This window comes from Pan troglodytes, chromosome 10, assembly GCF_028858775.2.
Source record: "Pan troglodytes isolate AG18354 chromosome 10, NHGRI_mPanTro3-v2.0_pri, whole genome shotgun sequence".
Classification (NCBI taxonomy): domain Eukaryota; kingdom Metazoa; phylum Chordata; class Mammalia; order Primates; family Hominidae; genus Pan; species Pan troglodytes.
The window spans coordinates 29,779,897-29,800,262 of record NC_072408.2 but is presented as its reverse complement, the minus strand read 5'-3'; the positions used below and the strand labels follow the sequence as shown (position 1 = coordinate 29,800,262).

Genomic DNA, 20,366 nt, shown 5'->3' with positions numbered 1-20,366 from the left:
TGGGCCCAGCATGTTGTGGGGGTCCAGCTCCATTTGGGTGCAGCTCTCATTATTCAGACTTCCTTTCTGTGGAGCTAAAATCCTGTGACTTGCCCATTTGCCGCTGGAATTATCTATATACAGCTAAAGAAAAAGGAGATAAAAGCTCATTTCATTTCTCTTTGAAATCAATAGTCTCTTAGTCTTTCATGAGTAGCTGAGTAAAAAGATGTCTCAGTTAACTGTAGTAAATCAAAAGAGCACCAAACAGAAAAATAGTGGGGCTAGGTGTTAGTTCTGGCCCTGCTATTAAGCGGTTTTGCATGGAACAAGTCATGTCAACCCTGTGGGCCTCATTCACCTCCTCTGCAGGATTCTATAGCAGTGATGACAAGTCAGCGTTGTCTCATGTTCCATGTCTGATTGATTGATAATGATTTCCCACGTGCAGGGTTGAAAGAGAATCTATGGTGGGTGCTTTCTGAACTAAATTTTTGATGTTTGCCAAGAATATGGGAGGATGTTTTGGGAGGATAAATGTTATGGCAATATTTAAGCCACATATTCACCATTCCTATACTGAGTAGTCTAGGGCTACCCTCAGTTTCAAATCCTCTTTACATAATTTATTGTATCAACAAATATTTACTTAGTATCTTCTATAGACTCAACATTATGCTTAAGTAAACAACATCAGGTGGGCTCCCTGTGGGTGTCAAACAATGTCGTTGGAGCTGTACAGCAGGAATTTTGGAGAAAGGAGGAGCACTGGAATTTGGAGCAGTCAAGTGAAAAGTTTATGGAGGAAGTGAATCTTGTGGCTGCAGAGAGGACTCAGATAAAAATAAAGCAGGGGAGAGTATTTTCAAGATGAGGGGAACAGAATGGGGAGAGGCCAAGACAGCAGAAAGCATAGTTTGTCCTGACTGCATAGTAAGTACTAATACCTTAAGGGTAGCAGATAGACTGCAGTCAGATGAGAGAGCTCAATGAGAGCCAGAGACTTTTCACCTGGCATCAACGCCTGCTGAATAACTTGTTAGCAATCCTCCCAGCAAGCCTGAGTTCAGGTATTATAGTTATTATCTCCATTTGATAGAGGAGAAAGCTGAGGCTTACAGAGATTAGTGACTGGCCTCTGTCTCATGGCTGTAGAAGGGAAAAGGGAGGTTGCATTCCATGTTTGTGTGAGTCCAATCATCATGCACTTTTTAAGGAATTAAAGGTCTGGGATTAATGGAAGCATGTTGGTGTCATCGGCAGAGACAGGGAAATTGGGAAGGAGAGGAGAGCATAATTAGTGTGCAGAAACCTGGAAATGCTGACGTTGGACTCCTGGCAGAAGCAACAGGCATTGAAGGGGAGATCGGGCCTGGAAAGCGGTGAGAGTAGATAGCTTTCTAAGGAAGAAGCTGTCAAAGACACAGCTCAGAAACACCCACAGGAGAAGCAATGCCCATGTTTCCAAGGTGTTTTCAACAAGTCTGGGGGTTTATTTAGCTAAAAAATGTCTTAGTAATTTGAACTCTTCAAAGAGAATGTTATAAAAACAAAACCTGCTTCCAGGTGGTGGAATTTGAGAAGGAAAGGACTTAAAGAAAAGAATCTTGAAAAGTTGCAGCCTATATTCTTGGCCAAAGACCCTCACATTTTTATTGGAGAAACGAAGATGTTTTTGACTTACAGGATCACTTAAAAGCATCTGAAGGCAGTAAATTTCCTTGTTATTTCCCTCCTAGCCCTTAGTGAGCTTAATTGTTTTCACATTTATGAACTATTTTAAATGGAAATGCATTTTATCCTTAGCATTTTCCATCCCAGACATTTCATTCCTGCTAATGTTTCCAAAGCAAAGAGATAATCTTGGTGAACATTTCTAATGTTTCCTATAAAATCATGTTCTTTAATCAGTATTGCCATTTGTCTCCTGCCAAGTGAAACAGTCTTTCATACAAGGGAAATGGTCTAGGAAAGAAACAAAGAAGAAGCCATTTGCTTCAAAATGGACTTTTTTTTTTTGTTTTAATGGAAATTGATCAGAGATGTAAGTTCAGAGTGAGTGAGTGCATGGGTAATTTCCTTTCCAAAAGACTAGAAAAACTGAGTGGTTGGGAAGAGGGCATAGGGGGCCACAGATTGGCCCCTCCCTGCGACCAGGACACCCTTGCCTGAAGACCCAGGCTCCTCCTGCCTTTATCCCCAGACGGGAAGGTTGGAGCCCAGCTCAGTGTTTAACAGGCATGTCAAAGCCTACAGGGAATGCAAAGTCTCTTTCTTTGTTTGACTGATAAGATTCTTTAATCAGTCTCCTCCCTTTCCCTCTTAACCCCCTCAAAAAGCCTATTTTTATCTTTCAGAAAAATTTTAGATATATACAATTCTTTTTCCTCAGATTTTTCCTGTTTTCCCCCAGTGCCTCCCCTCTTCTAAAATATCCAAATTTGATTTTTTCTAAGGGACGCCAAAACAATTAAATATGACATAAATTAAAATTTCCCCTATTAATTCTATTTGCCACCACTCTAATCCCCAACATTCATTTACTTATACACATAGATACATACACGTATGCACGGTACATGCCAGTTTTTTTCTGTCTCTCCATTGTCTTAAAATGTCTGGAAAATACGTTTGCCCAGAACTTCTCTGGAACTATTTGAAACTCAGCCAATTTGTTGGCATTAACTAACTGAAGGGTCCTCAGATCTCCAGGGACATCCTACAGCCCCCTGTATTTTTGTTCCTTGAGTTGGTGTCTTTGGACTTCTAGAGACATGCAACCAAGCCTTTTGGGATTTTAAGGTAAGGTAATGGATGTAGGATGGACAATGGCCAGCCTATATCCTTTAAAGCATACTTTGAGCCCTCTGTGAGTGTCACTCCTTACGTTTTCTCATTTAATACTGGTAAGAACCCCGTGAAGTAAGCAGTATCAGATCTTTATACCAACAGGGAAACAGGCTTAGGGGGGTTGTGCTAGTTGTGGGTAGATTTGGAGTTTCACAATTAAAGGAGGAACACCCCTTACTGGGCCTTTGCACCGAGTGCCTAGACTCAGAAGGCACCAACAAGCAAAAACAAGCTTGAATACTGTGTCTCTCAGACCTGCCTAGGTTCAGCGGGGATGAAAGAGAAAGCTCCGCAGTCCCACAGGGGAATAAAGGGTTTCAGATTTGTAGCATTCCAGGCAGGATGCAGTGCACATTTAAGTTGGGGTGGGGTGCACAACTGTTTTAGTAGCCTGCAGGTTCTAGGAGAAACTGAGTCTTGCCTCATCTGGTTAGGGGAGGCAGGGCATCTGGTGAGGGGTGTCTCAGTGTTGCAACAGCGGTAATACAGACAGCACATGTGTGCTGTTGCCTCAGGCTGTCCCAGAGGGGCCGTTGGGTCCTCTTTATCTCTGGAGCCAATCTGTGGCTCCCTGCCCCCTCTTCCCTAGGTCCTTCTGTGGAGTCCTGGCCTTTCCTGAGAGTTTCCAGGCACCCAGGCGCTGGACTGCTGGACCCATATATATACTATATATATACCCACATATATATATATATATATAATATATCGGTATATATATTATATATATGTGGGTATATATATCTCTCTCTCTTTAAAAACCAATCATGCTCTTTCATGCCAAATACGGTATTTGCACTTGAATTCAAATCCTGCATTATAATCTAGGTGGAGCATCTTGTCTTATGTTTAAGGTCCAAGGGATTGAACTTAATTAGGAGATAAACTGGTGAGCAAAGAAAGCAATTCTCATTACAAAGTAGCATTTGTTTGGGGGATTCAGGTCCCCCCGAAAATTGTCCTAGAGACCCCTACTAATAGAGAGATTAAGTAACATCCTAGAGTCAGGTTACAAACTCATCATCTGTGTAGGATTCTCCATACTTCCTCAGTGTACAACCAATGATCATTCTGTTAAAGGAATTATCTGGAGAGGGGATGGCCTCTCTGTTAAGGTAAATAGCCTTGTGATAAAGAGTAGAACAAATCGATTGTAGAAGCATGAAATTGAGGATATGAACCATGGATATGGGTCAAAGATGTCTTTTATCTATCTCTTTGGTGGCCACAGTTGCTTGCAGGCTGCCCTTTTGCATGATATTGCCATGACTGTAGTTGTGTTAGGTTCTTAATTTTGTTAGTTTATTTTCACCCCACAGGATTAACTTACTCAGCTGACCTGCATGGAAGCTGAAGACACTTTGTGTTTGAACATTCTATTTAAGGTTGAAGCAGGGGAAAAGAATTAAGGTAGAAATTGATCGTTGAAGGGCCTTTTGCAATTTCCGCTTTCCTAAAACAGAACATCCTTCTTCCTCAGCTACCGCTAACCTTTATTTAGAACAGAATAAATCACTGGACTCAAAATGTATGTTATACACTAAAGTCAGCTGAAAAACGACTTATCTTTTCACCGATTGTCATTATTCAAACTGTAAATTCAGTACCCTAGAATAATTTCACATCTTGTTGATGGCCTTTCACTGACCCAAAGTCCTCTCTGGGTTTTATGGTGTAAGCATTGTTTGTGGTTACTCAACTCCCTTCTGCCCAACTTTCACAGAAGCTGACTCACCATTTGCTGAAAGCATCCCACCAGCTTTGCTATGGGTCAAATAAATGAATTAGGTTGAAGGTTTTGTTATTACTGTTGCTCTTTTGTCCCTTTTTGTACTTAAAAAAGATTCAGGGATTTTTTTTTTTTTTTTTTTTTTTTTTTGGTGTTTCAAAAATTCAGCTTTTGCAGTCTCATGATTCTGGCATTGTCAATTATAATTCTATGCCTTTTTTTAGAGCTGTGATAGAGGAAGATGTTTAGGTGTTTGACATTGAATATCTGCCATTCAGAACATTCCCACCCTCCCCCTGTGCTGAAATGAAATGGGGCATGCAGAAGTGACTCCAAAGTTGAAGGGCAGAAGGTGGGGTCCTGGCAATGAAGGTTGGAGAACCTTTTTTTCCCACCTCGCCTCCTGGCCCACCGGCAAACGCCTGCATTCAAATGCCCCCAGGACTCTGAAACCCTCAGGGCATCTCCAGGAGCCTCAGACTTGATCTGATCCATTGAAGAGTCAACCTAGGGAAGAAGTGATTATGAACTGACAGTCTCTTCTTATCTAGAGCTGGAGAGAAGTCGGATCTGACTCTAGTCTGTTCCTCATCTGAGGTATGTCAGGATAGTCAACAGTTCTCCAAGTGAGAAAGTAAGAGTGGGTGAGGAGTGACAGATGGGGGTGTGCGAGGCCCAGGCTGGCTTTAGCAGCTGCTGGGTTCTCCAGGGAGAAGGGAGAAGGCAAGGAGAGAAATGACAACTGTGCTCATTGATAGGAGCCTTGGGAACCAGGCCTCTCTGACCTTCCTTCCATAAATGCTAAGAGCACACAGCTGATAAGAGGCCCTAGAGCTCAGAAGGTGGGCTTTTTGGATTTTACAATTCCCTTGCCACCCTTAGCGGAAGGAGGAGTGAAATAAAGTTTAAAATGTGTCTTTATCCTTAAAAGACCGCGGGGTCTGGGCGCGGTAGCTCATGCCTGTAATCCCAGCACTTCGGGAGGCCGAGGCGGGTGGATCACCTGAAGTCAGAAGTTCAAGACCAGCCTGGTCAACATGGTGAAACTCCATCTCTACTAAAAATTAGCCGAGTGTAGTGGCAGGCGCCTGTAATCCCAGCTACTCAGGAGGCTGAGGCAGGAGACTCACTTGAACCCGGGAGGCAGAGGTTGCAGTGAGCTGAGATCGTGCCAATGCGCTCTAGCCTGGGGGACAAGAATGAAACTTTGTCTCGAAAAAAAAAAAAGACCACCGGAAGTGCCTTTGTTTTTTCTGTTGTCAACTCGGCCCTAGACAAAGTCTGGACTAGAATCTTTAAGGCCTTAGCTTCATACATTGAACTGTTTCCCCCAAACTCTCTAAATAGAAGTAGGACTCTGAGTCCTCTGAACAGTAAGAACACTTGCAGTTCAGACCTATGGAACTGGGGCCTGCCCGTTAACCTACCTGTATAGGGATAGCAAAGACTTCTGGAGCTTTTGTAAGATCCAAAATTTGTTCAGAATTAAGAACTTCTTGATATCCCGTGGCAGTTGCTGTAGCACTTTTAGTAACAGCATGTCGTACTACAAATATGCCTCTTGGCATTTTGGATGGGCAGGTGTACTATTAGATGCTTTGGTTTCAGGAAATAAAGAGCAAGCTCTGAAGAGCCCTAAGCAAAGCTGGGAATTGCATGACTTTCTGTTGGCTGCCCCACCTCCTTCTCAATATCCATCTGTTCTCTTAGAATTGATTACTAATCTTCCTCCTAGCTGCCATTTTTTGAGCATTACCAAGTGCTGGGGAGTACACTATGCACTTCGTTTTCCCCCTGCCAGAGTTCTGTTCTCCTCATTTCACATGAGAGGAGAGAGGGCACTGAGGCTTACATGGCGAAGGAAACTGTGGGTGGTCATGGAGCCAGGGAAAGGCAGAGCTCCTGGCTGTATGCAGTGGGAAATGGATCTCTCTCTTGGCTTATCCTTTCCCATTCCTGCTTTGACAGCCCTTTGAAGGTAAAAGTAAGCCAATGCCTACCCTCAGCCAAAATGTCAGATGATTCTTAAGGTTTTTAATGTGACAACTGCTTATATTGACTATAAGCACTTTGCCTTTGTCTCTGCAAACATTTGTATTTTAAATAAGACTCAAAGACCAAAAAACAGAGATGAAACCATGGGATAGGGCTGCCATGAGGGCAGGGACTACCAAAGAGTCCTCAAATCATTCCAAGTTAGTGGCTCTGCGCTCATAAGCCAAGCATTTCGCAGCACAGCTCTTGCACATAACAGACACATAATCAGCTGATTAAAACTCAGTTCATGTTCTCCGTAAGTGTAAGAAAAGCACAAGGAAAGCTGTTTTGGTTAACTTCAGTTTCTCTTAGTGAGAAAGCATCAGCTTTATCCAGCAACTTCACATATATATCTTTAAGTTTGAAATGCCCACTGTTCCTAGGTCAGGTTTTTATTCTAGGTTGCAGATAACACTTGGATTTGTACATTAAGAAAAATGAAAGAATGTTCTCTAGTTCATGGAAATTTGTTTGGCTTTATTTTGACAGTGTTTTGAATTAACCAGATATGAAGAAGGTGAGTTTATAGTATGTTTGTTTACACTGAAGTGCCTTTATGATATTTTGTCTTGTTTGTCCCTGATCACAATTTTAGTGCAAACATCCTTTTGGATGATCAGTTTCAACCCAAACTAACTGATTTTGCCATGGCACACTTCCGGTCCCACCTAGAACATCAGAGTTGTACCATAAATATGACCAGCAGCAGCAGTAAACATCTGTGGTACATGCCAGAAGAGTACATCAGACAGGGGAAACTTTCCATTAAAACAGACGTCTACAGCTTTGGAATTGTGAGTACCAACTGCCAGTTAACAAAGGAGGAGAGTTTATTGCCAAGAATGTTCTAGATTCTAAGAATTTTTAAAAGAGTTTTAACTTTTGACTCATTGATTTCCTGTTAGCTCATCTTATATATTAATTTTGTGTAATCAAGCAATTAATAAAATATAAAGTTGTTAATCAGAATGAACTATATTCATAGTCATGGTTAATAGTTGCAACAAATTGTGTGTATATTTTTAAGATATACAGCTGACTTTCTATATATTCCTTGTAGGTAATAATGGAAGTTCTAACAGGATGTAGAGTAGTGTTAGATGATCCAAAACATATCCAGCTGGTAAGAATTGTTTTCATCCTGGCACCTATCTCTTGGTCATTTTTTGATCAAGTTCTCTGTGATAAAATTGTCTCCCTCTCTTCCAAGCGGGATCTCCTTAGAGAATTGATGGAGAAGAGAGGCCTGGATTCATGTCTCTCATTTCTAGATAAGAAAGTGCCTCCCTGCCCTCGGAATTTCTCTGCCAAGCTCTTCTGTTTGGCAGGCTGGTGTGCTGCAACGCGGGCAAAGTTAAGACCATCAATGGATGAAGTGAGTATATACATGGTTTTATTCAAAACTGAGCCCACAGAACCATGGAAAATCTAAACTAGATAAATTGTGTATCTAAGTGAATTATTTGTTAATGAGACAAATCCAGCCTCCAACAGAGAATTCCAACATAATAGTGTTTCCAGGTCAAAAAGCCACATCATTTGGTACTCTGTTAGAGGTCATTTCTAGGTGGAACCAAGACTCCACAAAAAATTTAATGTAAAGACATAAATGAGCAGTTTGCAGGGAATATTTTATTCAATCTTTTTTTTTTTTGGAGACAGAGTCTCACTCTGTTGCCCAGGCTGGAGTGCAGTGGCACTATCTCGGCCCACTGCAACCTCCACCTCCCCAGTTCAAGTGATTCTACTGCCTCAGCCTCCCAAGTAGCTGGGATTATAGGCACGAGCCACCACGCCTGGCTAATTTTTGTATTTTTAGTAGAGGCGGGGTTTCACATGTTGGCCAGGCTGGTCTCAAACTCCTGACCTCAAGTGATCCACCCGCCTTGGCCTCCCAAAGTGTTCAGTCTTCATTAAGAGATCTGGCTCATTATAAATGCAGCATATATTTTCCTTATCCATTTTCTAAAATTTATTAATCTATCCATAGACTTAATCACCCATTCATTTATTTGTTTATTTGCACAAATAAACAAATAATTAATGCCTACTCTGTGTGTGCCAGACTTTGTATTGGGTGCTGGGAATATATCAGTGATCAAGATGCAATGACTACCCTCAAGCTCACTGTTAAGAGGAGTCAGATCGGTAAACATAGAATGTTGGTCCAGCAAGAGAAACCTGATGATAGACAGAAGGCCAGGTTGCCATGGAGCATGGATTCAGAATACACACCAGCCCATGGAAGTTAAGGAAGCTTTTTGATAGATGTGACGGTTTAGCTAAGATCTGAAAAACAGGTTGGATTTAGGCAGCAGTAAGGATGGAAAGACATCCCAAGCAGAGAGAATGAATACCTGCAAAGGCTCGAAGGTGATGGAGCCCATGGTGCTAAGACCACAGATAATTCAGCATCATGGAGGGGGAGCAGTGAGGGAAAGCCTGGAGTGGTTAAAATAATAGAAGCTTCCATGACAGAGGGACATGAATTCCATTCTAGGAGTTTGGATTTTATCCTGAGTCTATCATAGAGCCATGCAAGGGTTTTAAACAAGGAGTTGACATAATCAGAATATAAACAGCACTGGCCTTCGAGGCAGGAGAGCTGTATTCCAGGCCTGACACCACCCGTGAGACTTGTGTGGAGCCAAGGGCTCAGGAAGGAGCTATGACATATATTGTGCAGGGACAGAGAATTGGAAGCCCGGAGATGTGGTGTCAAACAGCAGGTCTGTACCTTACTGACTAATGATACTGCTTCCCTTTTCTGAGCCTCAGGCTTTATCATCTATAAAATGAGAATGATTAATGTTGTTTGTACAGGTTAAATGAGATAATATATGTGAAAGCACTTTGTAAACTGTAAAGCTCTCTATATGTATTTTTTTAATTACGTGTGTGTGTGTATATGAAGGTATGTTGTATGGTGTATTAATTACATCAAGGGTTCTCACATCTAGCTGTACATCCAAATCATCTGAAGCTTCTAACATACAGATTCCTGGACCTTCAACACCTTATTTTTTGAATGACAATCTCTATGTTGGGACCAAGGGATATGCACTTTAAAAGAGCTCCCTAAAACTTCTGGCATTTAGTCAGGGGCCCTGGCTCACGACTGTAATCCCAGCACTTTGGGAGTCTGAGGTGGGTGGATCAGCTGAGGTCAGGAGTTTGAAACCAGCCTGGCCAACATGGCGAAACCCCATCTCTACTAAAAATACAAAAATTAGCCGGGCATGGTGGCACGTGCCTGTAATACCAGCTACTTGGGAGGCTAAGGCAGGAGGATTGCCTGAACCTGGGAGGCGTAGGTTGCAGTTAGCCGAGATTACACCACTGCGCCACAGCCTGGGCAACAGAGTGAGACTCCATCTCAAAAAAAACAAAACAAACAAACAAACAAAACAAGAACAACAACAAAAAACTGGCATTTAAGAATTACAGGTTGGGCCCACCATTTCCTTATTCCCTTCCAATCTTCCACATATTATGGTTGAAGTAAAAAATGTAGAGACTTGCCCAAGTTCACAAAGCTAGTTGGTGGCAAATCTGAGGCTTAAGTCAGGTCTCTTGGTATTTACTTTAGTGTAGTTTCTTTTATACCTGGTTTTAAGTCACTTAATTTACTCCTCAAAATAAAGGGGGTTAGCTAATCTTTAAGATCCCTTCTAATTCAAAATTCTATAGCTGAACTAATTTCATGAAAATGAAAGAATATTCTTTATAGGTAGAGTGATAAAAGGTAAAAGGAAAGATTTTTCAAACTTAATTTAATGTCTGTTTGCTTCTTTGTTATTAGGTTTTAAATACTCTTGAAAGTACTCAAGCCAGCTTGTATTTTGCTGAAGATCCTCCCACATCACTAAAGTCCTTCAGGTGTCCTTCTCCTCTATTCCTGGAGAATGTACCAAGTATTCCAGTGGAAGATGATGAAAGCCAGAATAACAATTTACTACCTTCTGATGAAGGCCTGAGGATAGACAGAATGACTCAGAAAACTCCTTTTGAATGCAGCCAGTCTGAGGTTATGTTTCTGAGCTTGGACAAAAAGCCAGAGAGCAAGAGAAATGAGGAAGCTTGCAACATGCCCAGTTCTTCTTGTGAAGAAAGTTGGTTCCCAAAGTATATAGTTCCATCCCAGGACTTAAGGCCCTATAAGGTAAATATGGATCCTTCTTCAGAAGCTCCAGGGCATTCTTGCAGGAGCAGGCCAGTGGAGAGCAGCTGTTCCTCCAAATTTTCCTGGGATGAATATGAACAGTACAAAAAAGAATAAATTCCACCAGAAGATAAAGAAAAAAGCAAGTATTGCATAGGCACCTGAGCATAGGTATGACCTTGGGAAGACATTGGCTCCATAAGCAATGCCAAGAGAATGATCAATAGTGAGTTTGGGTGATGCAGATAAACAATCTGGATAATTCCATTTCTTTTTTCCCAAACCCTCAAACAGAGTGCCTTAAAAAATTGTTTTATCAGGATAATTGTCTCATGACCAAATCCATGCTCAATTAGAGCCATTCAAAATTCCTTAAGATCATGGGTTCTGACTTCAGCCAAACAAAACAATCAAAACCTACCAGAAAGGGACTGGATTGTAATGTCCTCTCCATCATCCTCAGTGTGAGTCCTCAGAGCCTCCATCTGCCAAGAACATTCAGTTGGATTCCATCGTTTGGTTTAGCTTGCTTGCAAGGGTTGTAGGAAATGTCTAATTTGTAAATGTTAATAGATACCTTTGGAAAGAATCACCTTGTTATTCTGATTGACCCCTCTTGTTTTTTGGTTAATCCCTGACTAGCTTGCTTGTCTGAAAATGAGCCAGGTTCACCCTTAGCTACGGCATGCTCTGTGTTGAAAGGGGATTTCTTCCCAAGATCTATCCTAAACTCTTAGGACAGTTTATCCTGTATTGACTATTATTACAGCTTTTTAAAAACAGACTTAGTGACCTATTATATCTTAAGGAGACTATGTGAAATGTCCATCAAGTAATTTTTATTCCTGAGAAAATGGCTGGTCAAGGGCCTAGGTCAGCTTTTTGTTTAATCTACACCTTTCAACTCTGGGCCTTCATTCCTGCTGTTTCTTGGATCTCCCTCTTTTGAAATCCTACCAATCATCAGAGCTCTACAAAACAGCCACCTCCTGGAAGCTTCCCTAATCTCTACAACCAGAAGTACTCCCTTTATCAGTATTTCCACAGCAATTTCTTTGTATTTCTATTTTATATTTATCACTTTCTGAATTATATCAAAGCTGCTTGTCTTATCTCTTTTTTTTTTTTTTTTTTTTTTGAGATGGAGTCTCGCTCTGTCGTCCAGGCTGGAGTGCAGTGGCACAATCTCGGCTCACCGCAGGGTCTGCCTCCCGGGTTCACGCCATTCTCCTGCCTCAGCCTCCCGAGTAGCTGGGACTACAGGCGCCCGCCACTACGCCCGGCTAATTTTTTGTATTTTTAGTAGAGACGGGGTTTCACCATGTTAGGCAAGATGGTCTCGATCTCCTGACCTCATAATCCACCTGCCTGGCCTCCCAAAGTGCTGGGATTACAGGCGTGAGCCACCGCGCCCAGCCTTCATCTCTTTTACTAGGTTGTAAACTCCCTATATTAGTTTTCTATTGTTTTTGTAACAGATTATCACAAATTTAGTGACTTAAAGTAACATAAATTAATTATTTTGCAGTTCTGGAGGTCAGAATTCCTTAGCATTCTTTCTGGAGGCTGTTGGGGAGAACTCACTGCCTTGCCTTTTCCAGCTTCTAGAGGCCACCTGCCTTCTTTGGCTCATGGCCTCTTCCTCCGTCTTCAAAGCCAGCAACGTGACATTTCAGATCTCCCTCTCTCTTTCTGTCTCACCGCATCTTCACTACCCTCTTCCTCTCATTCTGGCCCTTCTGCATGTCTTTTATAAAGACCTTTGTGATTTCACTGGGCCCACTCATATAAGCCAGGAAAATCTCTGTGTCTCAGATCCTTAATTTAATTACACCTGCAAAGTCCGTTTTCTCGTGTAAAGTAACATATTCACAGGTTTCTGGAATTGGGACATGGACATCTTTGGGGGACCATTACTCTGTCTGTCATACTCCCTGAGTGTGTAAGGGCCATCTCTTCAGAGCCTAATGTGTCATCCTACACAGAGCAGGTGTTTCCTTATAAATTAAGTTGAATTAAATTACCCCTATGAAGCCACATAATCAATAATTCAGCTATAATAAACATTGCCGAATAAATTAACAAAGGGAGGATAATGACTCCTTATGATGATGGATAGAAACACTGAAGAAAACAATTTTCAGAGGATTTACTGAATCTTCCTCTCCAAGGAGCTTGTAATAGAAGGGTAAACCTCTAGTTTCTTGTCCAGCAGAGGAATAGGCTCATGTCTTTTGTTTTATTTTATTTTCTTGGTGAGTCAGTATGGTTGGGTTAATCATATTCACATTAGATTCCATGTTGAAGAACAACTAATCAAAGAAGAAAATCATCAGGAATCAGGGTGAGATTAACAGACCAAGGTCAGAAACATGGGTTACAATTTTCCAAAAAAGCACGAAGTGAGATTAAAATCACAGTAAGTCTTAGTCTGATTGACAGGCTTTATACAGGCCCTTGGTAAGCAGCTGGGAGAACCCATGCCCACCACTGCTCTGTGCAGTATCTGGCTGCTCAGAGCTCTCTGCCCCATCTGATCACCACACATATGAAAGGGTTGGACTAAACTTCATATAACTTTTATTCCTGTGACCTGTGCTAGATTGGCAACTCTTGATTACACATGTTAATAAAAGGAAGCAGCAAAAGTCTTTGACATTTGGTTTACATATTGCAAACCATTCTGAGCCCAATTTAGCTTATTTTAGAGATGTAATCTGAGATTATATTGGCTGAATTGGGAAATTTAGCCTGGAATCATGTGAAGTTGCCACTAATAATTCACAAAAGAGATCATCAAGAATTGACTCTGTGTTAAACTGTTTTTCACTTAGAATATGGACCCCCACCAATACATTCAATGAAGGGTCATTAAGGAAGCTCTGATTAACACCAGGCCCATGCAGTTACTCCGCACATATAATCTGTTGGTATTATGTTGATTTGAACTTGCTTAGCTGACTTAAAGCAGGGTTTCTCAAACTGTAGTATGCATCAGAATGACTTGGAAAGCTGGTTAAAAACGCAGATTGCTGGGTCCACCCAGCTTCTGATGCAATAGGTCTGGGGTTAGAAATTTTGCTTTCTAATGAGTTCCCAGGTGATGCTGATGCCAATGATGTGAAGCCCGCTCTTCACATCCGTGAAAATCGCTGCCTTAAGGTGCTCTTAAATTGTTATAGATTGGTAGATCCTACCTTTCCATCACTGGTATGTTTTTTGAGAAAAGGATCCTTTCTTTTCATTCTGTTACATTCATCCTATTACATAGGATGTTGGTTAGCACAGAGTGGGAGCTCTAGAAAGATTGTTGACCAATCATCTTATTGACTAGATCATCTTTCTAGAGTATAACTATTTTGGACACCTCAAAGATGAAGTCAGATAAGCCGGCAGTGACCTGATTAACGTTGTGGTAAGCAGATGCCACTGTGGCTGGGAAGTACCAAATCTTCTGTTGAGTGATTCAGTCTTCCTGACTAGATTTGCCTTCTAGTGGGTGTATTAATAAGCGTTAGTTGATATGAATTAAATGTTGCAACTTTCTATGGGTAATAAGAGGATACCTTTATAGTTTCATGATGTGGAGACCAAGATACATAAGAAAGCAAGAATGAGTCTCCGGGTGTTCCCTCTGATCAGCAAACATGAATTCATAATTTCATTTACTCTCATTTTTGTAATGCACTCTGAGCAATCCTCCAGGCAGATCCTATTTACTAAGCTTCAGGCTTTTGTCCCATTTTATAATGCCCAAACACATGGAGAAAACATTTTGTTGTTTTTGAAAACAGGTATGGGATTTCTGACATAATCAATTTTATTGACTTCTTGGGAGTTGTAATGATCTGTGACTCACTGCATAATATTGTAGTTTTATAGGGTGGCACATCACCCTGTGTAAAACAACTTTAATGACCTGAGGACTGATGAGTACAGGAAGTGAGGTTTATCATGAGTAGCATTTATTAAGCATCTGCTAGAAGCAAAGCACTGCATTAGCTACTAAGGTACAAAGTAAGACACAGTTTAGTAAGGAAGACAGGGCATCTACCCAAGTCAACAGTTCAGTGACATCTGTTATTTGAACCACACACCAATGCAACCGAAGTAAATGCTGAAAGGGCGAGAAGAAGGAATAGATTACTATGCGTTTTTGAGAGGATGAAGAAGGCTTCTTGGAGAAGGTTTCTGAAAAGAGATACGGAATTAAGAGAAATAGAAAAGAGCACTGACGAAGCACTCAGGATGGCTATTCAAGGAATTGGGGATCCACAGCAGCTGTGCACAACCATCCCTAATGCCAGAAAAATGGGGTAAGGGTGAAGGGAACTGGGTCTAGAGCTTTGCATGTTTTTTTCTGGTTAACCCTTAGAGTCACCCTGAAGGTGTGGATCCCATCTTATAATAAGGTGAGGACACTGAGTCAGGAAACTAACTTGCTAAAATCAAGTCCTCCCAGTCCTCCCATCAGGTCCTTCCAGATCTGGAGGAGCCAGGATTTGAACTCACATTTGTCTGACTTCAAAATCCATGCTTTTTCTTGTGTTCCAAATTGCACAATGGAGTCACTGCCAGTTCAAGCTCCTATGAAAAGGGATGGATGTGAAAAGTCATTTGTTGATTCCACAGATTTTTAGTAGGTACCATGTCTCCTGCCTTTTTCACTATCCTACTCCTCTGCTACAACTTCTCTGCTACAGGCACCCACTGCAGTTACTTGATATGAGTTAAATGAATCCATCCATCCAAACTTCCATTCATTGAATAAATACTTAGCAATGGCTTCCTTTGTATCAGGCACTATTCTAGGAGCTGGGGCTACAGTGCAGATGGAAACCAGCAAAGCTCACTGCCCTCATGGAGCTTATATGTGAGTGAATAAATCTCAGGGTGGTTCTCCTGTCATAGGTCCTGGCTCCTCTGCCAGCTCTCCCAAATGGGTTCAGAGAGGTTTTCTCCTTGTCCTGTTGTGTAACTGATAATCCCATGGTGGACCTCACTTTGCTATTCATATGCACTAAGTAGTTTATGGTGTGCTTTGTGGCTGGCAATTGTGACAGATTCTATTCTTCTATTGGTATGTGGTTTCTTTGGGGCATTTGTTTGGATACTGATGGCATCTTCCGGGGGTCTGGGGCACCTACACAAACCTCAGGTCACTATCACGTGATACTGGAGTTGCCTGTTAAATTATATTTCTTCTTCCACAAAACTGCAGGTTCCCTGAGGGAAAGGTCTATGTCCTGCTCATTTTTGGATCCCTAATGGCTGGCACAGTACCTGGTGCATAATATGGTTCAACAAATATTTGTAAAATGAATGAATCAAATAGTCCTTCAAAGCATCTTCAGAATCAAGATTGTCATCTAGATTGCACCCGAAGTTTATCTTTCTAGTATTCAGAATATAATCAATCATTGCTTAAATTATTCCATTTCATCATTCTTGAATAAAAGCTACTAATTTTAAATACTAATATCTGAGATATCTTTGAAAAGAAGATTAGTCGTTGTATGTGTTGCTTATAAATTTTCTCTATGGTGGAAAATATTCCCAAACCATGTCTAAGCAATGAAAAACCAGTGTTCTGGCAGGAAATAAACTGATGTTTTTTGTGTTTTGTATCTGTCTTCCCGTTCCAAATCATTTATATATACTTGATGGTCTGTGGGCTTGACTTGCAAGTATTTTCCTGGGAGACATTTTTATTCAAAAGACCTGTATTGCCTGCCAAACCTTCATTTAAGAGACTCATTATGGATGTCATCTGCATCATTGCAAACTTTTCTGGTCATCTCTATAAATAGCAAGATAATATTTACAGAGTTTTACATTGGCTCTTGAATTTTAAAATACTCATAGACAAACATTAATTGGAATGGGGGGTAAGGAGGTAGGAATGGCTTACTTGCGGAAATGCAGGCTCATTGTTGTGTCTAGTAGGTGCTAGGTGCATTCACACATCTCTTAAGCTTTAAACAACCTATTGAGCCGGTTTCCATTTCCTTGATCTATTAGATTAAAAAAAAATGAAGCATAAAGGAGTTGGCTCTTGCCCTAAGTCATACTACTGGTGGAATGAGAATACAAACCAAAAACACTTTATTCAAGTCCAGGAAATATCTGCCTTGAAAAAGAATAACTTAAAAATTAAAAGTATCCTCTATTTGAACATGAAAACAGCTAATAAAGATGTGTTATTTTATTTTATTATTATTAATTTTGTCCTCCCATATTGGCAAAGATAAAGCAATTGACAAAAATGGAATTCTTGTTCACTTCTGGCAGGAGTGAAAATTGGTAGAACCTTTCTAGAAGGCAATTTGGCAACATGTATGAAAACCTAAATGTTGATACACCTTTACCCAGCAGTTTGTTTAGGAATTTATCCTAATGAATAAAAGTTGTCCAGGTCTTCAAACATGAGCCCAAAGGTATATTTCATGATGTTTATGATATTAAAACATTGGAAACAACTGAAACATCCTTCAGTAAAAGATGGATTAAATAAATTCCATGCAGTTGTCATTTAAAAATATTTAGATATATGTTTATTGCTATGGATATATGTTCCCAAAATATTATTGAATCAAAAAGCAGACTACAGAATATATGTTGAATATGAGCTCATTTATAACATTGAATATTTTAAGATAATGTATGTTTCATAGAGAGATCTTCACCAAATGTTAAGGATGTTTTTTTTCTGGGCTGTGGTATTTGGGTGATCTTTACATTCTTCAGACTCTTGTGTATTTGAAACTTTTTATAATGAACATATATCATTTTTATTAGAAAAGAATAAAGTTTTTGAAAAAAAACCAGTCATTTTCTACGTTTCTACATTTACTTGGCTCTTTGCTTGGTTGTGCCCTTGGTGGCAACTAGCAACTAGTAATAATGCTTCTATTCCACTGCTCTTTATTATTTTTATCTTCCTACCTTAGTAATTGAAGCTACGAAATGGATTTGTCTGGTATCCCTTGAGTAATAAGTCTTGAGAAGGCATGTGACAAAGCAATGCAAGAGGCAAAAACCAGATAAGCTGAAATACAGAAAAGCAGATACGGATCACAGTATACAACTGAGAGTGTTTTGTAATTAAATATTAGTTGATTTTGCTAAAATCTTTTTTAAATTACCCATAAGATTTATACTTACAAATCCCTACTTCAAGGAGTTATCTGCAGTTAAATGAGAAGATCTTTGCGGAGATAAATTTTCCACCACAAAGTATTCATTCTCCAGACTTGTACCCCACTATCCATTTTTAGTTTACATAAAATTTTTACCCTGCTGTAGTTTTAGTTGAAAATAAAACTTGCAACAGTGCAGAGGAAATGTGACTGAATACAGTGTTTTTCTACAGCAGATAGAGATGAACCTGTGTAACGATGCTAATGGGATTCACAATGCATTAATTATAAAGGGAAATAGCAAAGTATACTCCAGGGTAAAATAGCAACTCTGAGTTCTAGCTGGGGGGACTGTTTTGTGCACACAACTAAGTTATGAAAGTGTGTAAATATGATTTTAAAACATACTTCCTAGGCAGATCCAGCTAAAAGATAAATGAGTGCTGGTTTTTAAGAGCATAAAAGAGCCACAATTTTTTTTATGATACCAAATTAGTATTTTGATGCTACTTTGTGTTTTCTGGAAGGAAAATGCCGACTGATACAACTGTACCCTCACTGCAAAGAGTTCAGCAAAAGAGAATTTAGGAAATCTAATACATATAGTGTAAAATGGGATCATTTCTAAACAGCACATTAGAGTGAGGTTACTCTAGTAATCTTCTTAATGTTCTTAATGCCATTATTCACTAATTATAATTTCATGTCATTCTAAATGTGTATAGGCTAATTATAGTGCAGTTGCTGGACCATTAAATACTGGGTCTTATGATATTTCTTTTTCTTATGATTATAACCCAGGATTTTAAAAAACAGCCACAATGACTTCAGCCAAGGGTAAATATGAATCTATGACCTTTTATTGTTTTAATTTTGTATATCCTAGAGGAAAATTTAAGATTCTAGCATGCTTACAAAGCCAAATATGCATGTTTATATTAACTCACTGCTGACAGCTCTAAGGCTATTACTTGAGACAGCCGGCAGAGCAATCTCTGACATTTTCATTATGCATTTGTCTAGCAGCTTGAAGAGGGGAAATAATTCATGTGATTATGAATAGCCTATCTTGGTCATTAAAATGTATTTCCCTAATAGAAAAATGATCACTGTATTTTAGAAGACATATTCTGACATGTCTCCATCTTTCTTTCTATCTCATATCCCAGCATTATCATTTCTAATTTCAAAAGCAGTTGAATGAACCAAGTAGCATCACTGCCTTCTGTTTAAAAGGTCTCATCAATTACAGTGAAACTACAACTTCATTTCACTTTAGCCTCTATTTCCAAGGCCACACTCTAGACCCTATCATCACCTGCAACTGCTACATATCAGAAATCATAATATTTTTCCATAAACAAAAATAGTATGTTTTATGACCTCATAAAGATCCTATTATCTGATCCATCAGTGTTCTCCAAAGAAACAGTCAATAGCATATATATAGATGGGTAAGAGGAGACTTATTATGGGAATTGGCTCCCACAATTATAGAGGCTAAGAAGTTTCACAATCTGCCGTCTGCACACTGAAGAGCCAGGAAAGCCAGTGGGGTAATTCTGTCCTGGTCCAAAGGCCTGGGAAGGGGGTATTGGGGCACTGGTTTCAGAGTCCAGAGGCCTGAGATCAAGAGCTCTGATGTCCAAGGGCAGGAGATGTTGGATGTTCCAGCTCAAGGAGAGAAAGTGAATTCTCCCTTCTTGTTCTATCTGGGCCCTCAAGAGCTGGGTTGATGGCCACCTGCATGACGAGGGCTTCTTTACTCAGTGCACCAATTCAAATGCTAATCTCTTCCAGGGGCGCCCTCATGGAAACACCCAGAAATGATGGTTTACCTACTACCCAAGTCAAGCTGACATATAAAATTAACCATTACAGTTGTTTAGGCTTCCTTCCCTGATGGCAGGCACCACACCTCCATTCCTGAAGGGTCTAAGTCCTTAGTGATCCTGCCTTTTTTGGAGTGTTATGATTTTACATCAACATTCATTCCTGGTTGCAGAACCATTAGCACCCAGAAGTCCCTGGATTCCAGACTTAAGCCTCCCTGCTCTCATTGTGTTCATAAATCTGATTTCCTCTTGATACCTGCAATCAATACCCAGAGCCATAGAACGACTTCTTTCTGTCTTCTTGGTTCAGTGGCATGAAGAACCCAAAATGACAGTGTCTCAACTCCCTGGTGCATAAACCCTATTGTGTCCACATGGAATCATTTCTCACTTGAGATCCAAGACCTTTCAATTAGCAGAACTGAGAGTTGAAGAGATAGAAAGTCAAAAACAGAAAACAAAAACAAAACATGACTGGGTACCTAGAAGTAAAAGTGAGAAGAGCCATTTCGACTTCACCCTTTGGTTGCCAGACCTCTGTATTCTGGCTGTGAATAGAAGAACACCATGGATCGGTCTTTGGTTTAAAGTCTGTGGTCATCAAGCCTCACAGAGTTGTCCCCCAGCTGACAGCATAG

At 40.3% G+C, this 20,366-nt stretch overlaps 1 protein-coding gene across 8 annotated transcripts in view; it reads left to right on the top strand.

Annotated features, from left to right (window-relative positions):
* The window catches only part of IRAK3 (interleukin 1 receptor associated kinase 3), a 120,620-nt gene extending 104,241 nt beyond the window's left edge, over positions 1-16,379 (top strand). For all 8 annotated transcript variants that reach the window (XM_063786390.1, XM_522458.9, XM_063786387.1 and 5 more), the window contains 4 exons: positions 7,188-7,386; positions 7,653-7,715; positions 7,803-7,967; positions 10,395-16,379. In XM_063786390.1, the coding sequence (XP_063642460.1) occupies positions 7,188-7,386; positions 7,653-7,715; positions 7,803-7,967; positions 10,395-10,871 (904 nt within the window). In that variant the 3' untranslated portion in view covers positions 10,872-16,379. The remainder of the gene's footprint in view (positions 1-7,187; positions 7,387-7,652; positions 7,716-7,802; positions 7,968-10,394) is intronic.
* The last annotated feature ends 3,987 nt before the right edge of the window (positions 16,380-20,366 follow it).